At 39.0% G+C, this 9,006-nt stretch overlaps 1 protein-coding gene across 1 annotated transcript in view; it reads right to left on the bottom strand.

The window, feature by feature from the left end:
• Positions 1-273: 273 nt before the first annotated feature.
• LOC142240704 (sodium-dependent neutral amino acid transporter SLC6A17) overlaps positions 274-9,006 on the bottom strand; it is a 112,606-nt gene continuing 103,873 nt past the window's right edge. The window contains exons 3-4 of the mRNA XM_075312405.1: positions 929-1,161; positions 274-871 (exon numbers count right to left, since the gene is read on the bottom strand). Of these exons, the coding sequence (XP_075168520.1) occupies positions 290-871; positions 929-1,161 (815 nt within the window). The 3' untranslated portion in view covers positions 274-289. The remainder of the gene's footprint in view (positions 872-928; positions 1,162-9,006) is intronic.

The raw sequence follows: 9,006 nt of genomic DNA, 5'->3' as shown, positions 1-9,006 counted from the left end.
ACATATACATTTTATAAAGATTTTTACGTGTTTTCCAATTACGCATTGTTGACAATACTAAACTGCCACTCAAAGGCCACTAACAATAAAATCAATGGAAAATAAACAATTTGTCCGTGTGTCAGTTCAGATGTCCATGACAATGCAAATGTGAATGCAAACATGCATACGCTATACATATGTGTAGGCATTTGTATATGTATGTCAAATTTATGGGTATTAATAGTAATGATCTTGAATTTGTATGGGATCAAATTTCGCTATGGTAGACATAAATGAACTCAGGTACTTACTGCTCGATGCATCGGTCAACATTTGCTGTTGCTTTGAAGCCGAGAATGGCAAATATCACTACACTGGCATAAATGGCTGTGATAGCATTACAGACGGAGACGAGTAGGACATCTCGGACGCAATTGTTTTTGGGGGTATTGTAACTGCCAAAGGCAATCAGTGATCCAAAAGCAAGACCAAACGAATAGAAGACCTGGGTTGCGGCATCCAACCACACTGTAGGATCGCCTAGCTTTTCTACTTTTGGTGTATACATGTGCATTAAGCCCGCGCTAGCTCCAGGTAATGTTATACCGCGAATAAAGAATATTGTCAGGACAATGTAGGGAAAGAGTGAAGTAAAATAGACCACTTTACCGGAACTCTGTATACCCTTCATCACAATGAAGAACACTATTGTCCACGATAATAGCAGACACAGGACAATCCACCATTTAAGACCGCCTGGCTCTTCCATGGACGGTGCTGCATCTAAAGTTGTGCGATACCAAAAATACGCTGTTTCCGAGGACAGGGCACATTCCTCCAGCACAGCTCCCGTCTCATTGGTGGGACACGATGCCCACGGGAGAGGATACTAAAAATTGAGAAAACTTTAGTATAGGGTATACTACTGCAATAGCCGTGTACTTACCCGGAAGCTATTGAATAAGTAGAAGAACACCCATGTTATGATGACATTGTAGTACAGCGCCACAAACAATGTTACTATACACGATGAAATACCAATGCCGCCCAACCATGGATGGATGGTGTTCCAAACTCCCAAAGCACCTAGACGCATACGTTGTCCCATACCCAGTTCAATAAGAAAGAGCGGTATACCCTCTAATATCAACATCACCATGAATGGTATTAGAAATGCACCTACAAGTAGAAAAAATAAATACAAATTTACTCAATAAATATGAAAAAAGGTTCCAAAGATTTCGTCTTTACACCAATGATTTTGGTATTCATCAATTAAATTAACATTTAATTGATTCAACAAATTTTTTAATCAAAACATAAATCAATCAAAAAAATAATATATGTAACAGGTTGGCTGAGAAGTCCCCGGTCTAACAAAGAAAAACACATTATTTTGGCAAAATTCGTTTTTGTTATTCAACATAGTTCCCCTCAAGAGCGATACAACGATTATAACGACCTTCCAATTTTTTGATACCATTTTGGTAGTACTCTTTCGGTTTTGCCTCAAAATAGGCCTCAGTTTCGGCGATCACCTCTTCATTGCAGCCAAATTTTTTCCCTGCGAGCATCCTTTTGAGGTCTGAGAACAAGAAAAAGTCGCTGGGGGCCACATTTGGAGAATACGGTGGGTGGGGAAGCAATTCGAAGCCCAATTCATGAATTTTTGCCATCGTTCTCAATGACTTGTGGCACGGTGCGTTGTCTTGGTGGAACAACACTTATTTCTTCTTCATAAATCGCCGTTTTGCCGCGATTTCGACCTCCAAACGCTCCAATTACGCCATATAATACGCCATGCGCATCCCAAAAAACAGAGGCCATTACTTTGCCAGCGGATTTTTGAGTCTTTCCACGCTTCGGAGACGGTTCACCGGTCGCTGTCCACTCAGCCGACTGTCGATTGGACTCAGGAGTGTAGTGATGGAGCCATGTTTCATCCATTTTCACATATCGACGGAAAAACTCGGGTATGTTACGAGCTAACAGCTGCAAACACCGCTCAGAATCATCAACACTTTGTTGTTTTTGGTCAAATGTGAGCTCGCGCGGCACCCATTTTGCACAGAGCTTCCGCATATCCAAATATTGATGAATGATATGACCAACACGTTCCTTTGACATCTTTAAGGCCTCTGCTATCTCGATCAACTTCGTTTTACGGTCATTCAAAACCATTTTGTGGATTTTTTGATGTTTTCGTCGGTAACCACCTCTATCGGGCGTCCACCGTCCTCCGTGCTCATTTCACCACGCTTGAATTTTGCATACCAATCAATTATTGTTTATTTCCCTGGGGCAGAGTCCGGAAATACATTATCAAGCAAAGTTTTTTTCTTCCACCGTATTTTTTCCCTTCAGAAAACAGTATTTTATCAAAAGACGAAATTCCTTTTTTCCACTTTTTTCACAATAACAAAAGTTGTTTCACAAAAGACGCTCTATCTCACAAACTAATTGACTTACAAACGTCAAATTTTGACACGAATCATTTGAAGGTTGGTACTATATAAAAATAATATGCATTTGATACTAGCGACGCCATCTATGTGTCAGACCGGGGACTTATCATCCAACCTGTTATCATTTCTGTGATTGAAGACATTTCAACTAAAAATTAATTGGATCAATTAAATTTGTGATTGAATCCATAAAGGCATTATTTTGAATGACATTTAAATTTGAGTTTTGGTTCCAGGAAACAAATTTGTTCATTCGTCTTTTTTCTGCTTTTTCTTAATGTGTTATTAAGTCCTTTATAAGTTTGTTAACGTTAACTTACCTTTCCAAATTCTGACTCGACTTCAAGTAGAAATTATACTATGTTTTAAGTTAAAACAGACTTTGAAATGAGACATTTCTTATTTCTGAATGCTTTTAGCGTTGGAGTCAAGATACAAAATTTTAAAGACAATTTCGTTCATTTTAAAGAATTTTCAGATTTATTGAATCAATTAACTATAAGGGCAATTGAAAAGTTTTTCTACTTTTGAACAAAGAAAAAGCCTTTATATCTTTATACCTTCTATGCTAAGCAAAGTTTGCAGTCTAATTTTAAGGATTCGAAATTTTTGCCCTCACGCCAATATTGCTGCACGAAACTGGATCGGGGTTATTTTGGCCCATACCCAGCGAAGCACCGTTTTGAAATGATCGACACTTCGGTATTTGTTAGTGCCAACTTTACTCTTCAAAATGCCCCGGGCACCATGTTTGTCTGCCCAGAGCTTCAATACTGTTACGAATTTGATATTTCTAAATTTAAGTTTATTTAAATTAGTTTCCGTTAATTTAAATTTCAAATTGTAACGATAAAATTACGTCATAACTTGTTAGAGTCATTTCTTTATTATCTAGTACTTTCCTAGACATTTTTTTGTGTTCTTAGTTTTCCAATCGTTCATTGTAAAAGTAACACCTTTTGTTTTACTGTTATAATTATCGGTAATATGACCATAATCCCTTATGCCTGCACGACATCTACCAGATGGTAGAATGCACTGGCCAAGATGAGAATAAGCCTGTACAATAACGCCCTATAGAAAGTTCTAGATAGCCGAGACAATGAACATAAGTCGATAAATATGTGCGATGTCGCCCGTGCGACATCTACCAGGTAGTAGCCTAATGTCGAAGGTTGTATGCCAATTAGCGAGAACATTCGAAATCGTCATATCTCGGTATATAAACCCCTAGCGGAGAGAGCAGCTAAAGTTTAATACAGTTTATACAGTACACATCGTAGAGCAAATAAGTGAAACCAATCAGTTAAACAAATAAATTGTAGATTTTCGTTATTTGAAAAGAACTGTGTTTTAATTATCGGATAATTAAATACGCCTCAATATAAAAACGTAACAATTGGTGTCGGAAGTGAAATAACGAAAAAAAAATTTACACTGAAGTTTAATCAGCTTCGAGTGGAATACTTGAAGGAATTGAGCAAAATGGAGCAGCCGACTACAGCAAACAAGGCTCAATTACAAAAGCGACTACTAGAAGAGTTCGAGCGGCGCAGTATTGATATCGAAACACATGAGTTCGATTATAAGGAAGATCTTGACGAATCAGTAGTAGCCAGTGCCTTGGAAACTCCATCTGTAGCTTCTAATGTTGTTGATTACACATCGATGGTCAATATTTTGAGCAAAATGATGGAAGAAAATTCTCTAAAAATGCAAGAGAATTCTAGAAAAATGATGGAAGAAAATTCTCTAAAAATGCAAGAGAATTCTAGAAAAATTATGGAAGCTAATTCTAGACAATTGGAAGAAAACTTCGACGAAAATTCAAAAAAGATGGACGAATATTCTAGAATTCTAAATGAGAATATTCAACAAATTGCTGAAGGCATGGAAAAACGTGTGGACCATATCGAAAGCCAAATTGGGGAGCTGGATAAGAATATTATTTCTGTGGATGAGAAAATTATTGTTCATGATGAGAAGTTTCTACACATTGAAAGAAAAATGTCAGAGCTGGAAATTAAAGGTGAACCAGTGCGCGTTATCGAGGGCTCGAAAACCAAACCTCCTGTTTTCGATGGCTCAACTTCATTTGATGTCTTCAAATTCCAATTCGAAATGGTTGCTTGTAGAAATTTATGGAACGACAATGACAAAGCAATTAAACTTCTATTGGCATTAAAGGGCAATGCCGCTGATGTGATACAAAGCATTCCCGCGGCACTTCAACGTAAGTACGGCGGAGAACATAAGCAAGACATCTTCAGAATGGAATTAAGAGGAAGAGACCAGAAGTCAAATGAGACTCTACAAGACTTTTCAACAGAGGTGGAACGGTTGGTGCTTTTGACATATCAAGGGGAAAGTCGTCCACTTGTGAACCGCATCAAGAGGGAGACCTTTGTGAATGGAATTAGAGACCCTGATATAAAATGTGCAACATATGCGTCACAAAAGGCTACATTCGCAGAAACAGTAACATTTGCACTTGCACAAGAAACTGCGAGATTGTTGGCACGACCTCAAATTCACAAGGTACGCAGAGTGGAGACCGAGCAAGATGAATCAAATTCCGCGATTGACTCAGTGAAAGAAGCAGTTAAGCAGGTAATGCAAGAAATGAATCAGGAGACAACTAAATCCAGAATAAAGTGCTATAACTGTGATAAGCCCGGACATGTTGCTCGTGAATGTAAAGCACGTCGTAAGCCATAAAGATCGAAATCGCCTTCACCACCAAACAATAGCCATATGTGGGTGAACCCACAGTCCATTGCAAACAAACAGGAACAGTCATTTCATCATCTAAAAGAACTTTTATGTTCAACTCCTGTTCTGGCGTATCCTATTTGTTTTGGATACAGATGCTAGTGCGTACGGATTTGGTGATGTACTATCTCAACAGATTGACGGTAAAGGAAAGGTCATCGGATATTTTAGCCGAACGTTATCCAAGCCCGAGAAGAATTATTGCGTAACAAGAAGAGAGCTGCTTGCTGTCATAGAAAGCGTAAAGCATTACCACAAATACTTGTATGGACAGAATTTCTTGCTAAGAACTGACCATTCAGCTCTACGATGGTTGCTTCAATTCAAGAATCCGGAAGCTCAGCTGGCACGAAGGATAGAAAGACTCCAAAGCTATGATTTCAGTATTGAGCATAGAAAAGGTGGCAAACACGGCAACGCGGACGCCTTGTAATGTCGAGTGCAAACACTGCTCGAAAGCTGAACAGAAGGAAGAAATCGTGGATATCAGGCTGTTGCACGTCGAATCTGGAGCGGACTGGCCAGCAGAGCAGCGTAAAGATCTCATTTTGAGCAAAATTATTTCGGCGAAGGAAGAAGATAAGAAACCCAGTAAGAGAGACATCGCAGCCGAAAGCCCACTTATGAAATCATACTGGGCTCAATGGGACAGTCTATGTCTGGTCAATGGAACCCTTCAACGTAAATGGGAAAGCGAAGATGGAAAGAGCAGCCGAAATTTAATAATCGTACCGGATTCTAAAATAAGAGATGTTTTGACGGAAATCCACAATGGACCTAGTGGAGGTCACTTGGGAATAACCAAAACAGCCGAGAAAGTGAAGCAACGATTCTACTGGGTTGGATGCCAGAAATCAATTGCTGAATGGGTGACAAATTGCGAGAAGTGCATAAAGGCGAAAGGGCCAAGACGAAAAAGTAGTGGTCTTGTGCAAGAGTATAGGTCAGGAGCGCCATTTGAAAGAATAGCAAAGGACGTTGCAGGGCCATTCCCAGTAAGTGATTCTGAAAACCGATATGTCCTTGTGGTCATGGATTACTTCCGCAAGTAGCCAGAAGTTTATGCCATTCCAAACCAAGAGGCGAAGACGATTGTAGACGTAGTCGACAAGAACTGGATATGTCGCTACGGTGTGCCGTCCGAGATACACTCAGACCTCACTCAGGAAGAAATTTTGAATCGGCCATATTCCAAGAGATGTGTGACTCTCTTGGTATCAAGAAAACAAGGACTACGCCATTGCATCCGCAGTCTGATGGCATGGTAGAAAGGTTCAATCGCACTCTGGAAGAACATCTTCGAAAGGTGGTGGATAACGGCCAACGAGACTGGGACGATCATATACCAAAGTTTTTGCTGTCGTATAGATCAGCCATACATGATTCTACGTCACGTACACCGGCCAAGGTCCTATTCGGAACGGAATTGAAGTTGCCCGGAGATTTGATATTCGGCGCTACACCCATTGAGCTCGCCATGGAAGAAACCAGTAACGACATACCAAACACATTTGGTAAAGTTCACGAATCAGTGCGAAACAAAATAAAAATGGTCAGCAACAGGATGAAGGCGAGATATGATCGTGCAGCGAACACTGAGGGCTTTAAAGAAGGACAACTGGTTCTGCTATTCAAACCTCAACGAAAGAAAGCATTATGTCCTAAACTACAAACGCAGTGGGAAGGCCCATATAAAGTCATCAAGAAGATCAATGATGTTGTATACCGCATTCAAAAGGACGACACCCCAAGGTCAAAGATGAAAGTTGTTCACCTGGAACGTTTGGCTCCTTACGGAATGGGTTCTGTGCCTATTCGGGACGAACAGGCTTAAGCGGGAGGCAGTGTTACGAATATGATATTTCTAGATTTAAGTTTATTTAAATTAGTTTCCGTTAATTTAAATTTCAAATTGTAACGATAAAATTACGTCATAACTTGTTAGAGTCATTTCTTTATTTTCTAGTACTTTCCTAGACATCTTTTGTGTTCTTAGTTTTCCAATCGTTCATTGTAAAAGTAACACCTTTTGTTTTACTGTTTAAATATCGGTAATATGACCATAATCCCTTATGCCTGCACGACATCTACCAGATGGTAGAATGCAGTAGCCAAGATGAAAATAAGCCTAAAAGTATCGCCGAGACAATGAACATAAGTCGATAAATATGTGCGTTGTCGCCCGTGCGACATCTACCAGGTAGTAGCTTAATCTCGAAGGTTGTAGGCCAAATAGCGAGAACATTCGAAATCGTCATATCTCGGTATATAAACCCCTAGCGGAGAGAGCAGTCAAGTCAGTCGTAAGCTAAAGTTTATACAGTACACATCGTAGATCAAATAAGTGAAACCAATCAGTTAAAAACGTAACAATACTATATATGAGATTTTCTGCCTACCAAACCTAATACAACTTAATCTAACCTTGATTTCATATTATTTTAAACAAGTATATACGGACTTATGTTCGGCCGGGCCGACTCTTAAATGCCCACCACCATTAATCAAATAATAAAATTGTTTCGTTTGAAAACTTCGTCAGGGTACTTGAAGTAATATCGGGAGATCGGTCTATATGCGGTGTATATCAAAATATGGATCGATTCTCCCCACATTCGCCTTACTTATTTGCGGAACCAAAATACCTATAGATTTTTAATTTTAGGCAAATCTGAAAAAATTGGGACGTCTAGATGCTCAAGAGGTCAAACTGGGGAATTGGGAAATACCAAACTATGGACCGATACATACCATCTTCGGCACACTTATGTGTGGACCTAACATACCTCTAGATTTCCAATTGCAGGCAAATCGCATACCAATTGCCGTTTCCAGAAGCCCAAGAATCAAATCAGGAGATCGTACTATATGGGAGCTATACCGAAACATGGACTGATACACACCATCTTCGGCACATTTCTTTCTGAACCCAAAATACCCCTAGATTTTGCAAAATCGGCTAAAACTTGCGGTGACTAGAAGACCAAGAAATCAAACCGGGACCGATTCACACCCTACACAAGATGTGCAAATAGCATTGTTATTTATACTTAACATACTGCACAGAGCTCAATGTGTATGAAGAAAAGCCAAGACTAACGAGTCACAAAACTGACTGGGAATATTTTAGGACTTTAGTCCAAAATGGAATAAATTGTTTTTCGCAAATAGAAACTTCTGACGATCTTGAAAAGGAAGTCTTAGAATTAACAAACCTAATTCAGAATTCTGGATGTAACAGCACTCCTATTGTAAAAAACCCGTCACTAGGCCACACCTACCCATCGTATATAACAAATCTCATTAAAGAAAAGAGAAAACAAAGAAAAAAATGGCAAACAAATAGATCGCCGCACGAAAAAAAGAAAATGAATCAGTTAGCACAAAAGTTACGTAAAGAAATCAAAAAGTACAATAATAACAAATTCAATAAATTCATATCAGAGCTTGGGCATGACCGTAAAACTGACTATTCTTTGTGGAAAGCAACGAATAAATTAAAACAGCCAAAGAAATTAAATCAACCACTAAGAACGCAACAAAATACATGGGCAAAAACTGACTACGATAAAGCCAATGTCTTTGCCGAACATTTAGAAACAATTTTCTCCAAAATTTCTAACCCAATGACTGACATTACCGGAAACATTGAGGAAGAAATTATAGAAAAGTTACGATGAAAGAAGTTCTTCAAGAAATAAAAAATTTAAGCTGCAAAAAAACGCCTGGTTTTAACCTAATTAATGGAGAGATCCTTAAGCAATTACCAATTAAAGCGGTAGAAAAC

This window comes from Haematobia irritans, chromosome 5 (assembly GCF_050003625.1).
Source record: "Haematobia irritans isolate KBUSLIRL chromosome 5, ASM5000362v1, whole genome shotgun sequence".
Taxonomy (NCBI): Eukaryota; Metazoa; Arthropoda; class Insecta; order Diptera; family Muscidae; genus Haematobia; species Haematobia irritans.
Note: the sequence above shows the minus strand (reverse complement) of the source record. Positions and strands in the feature narration are given on the sequence as shown.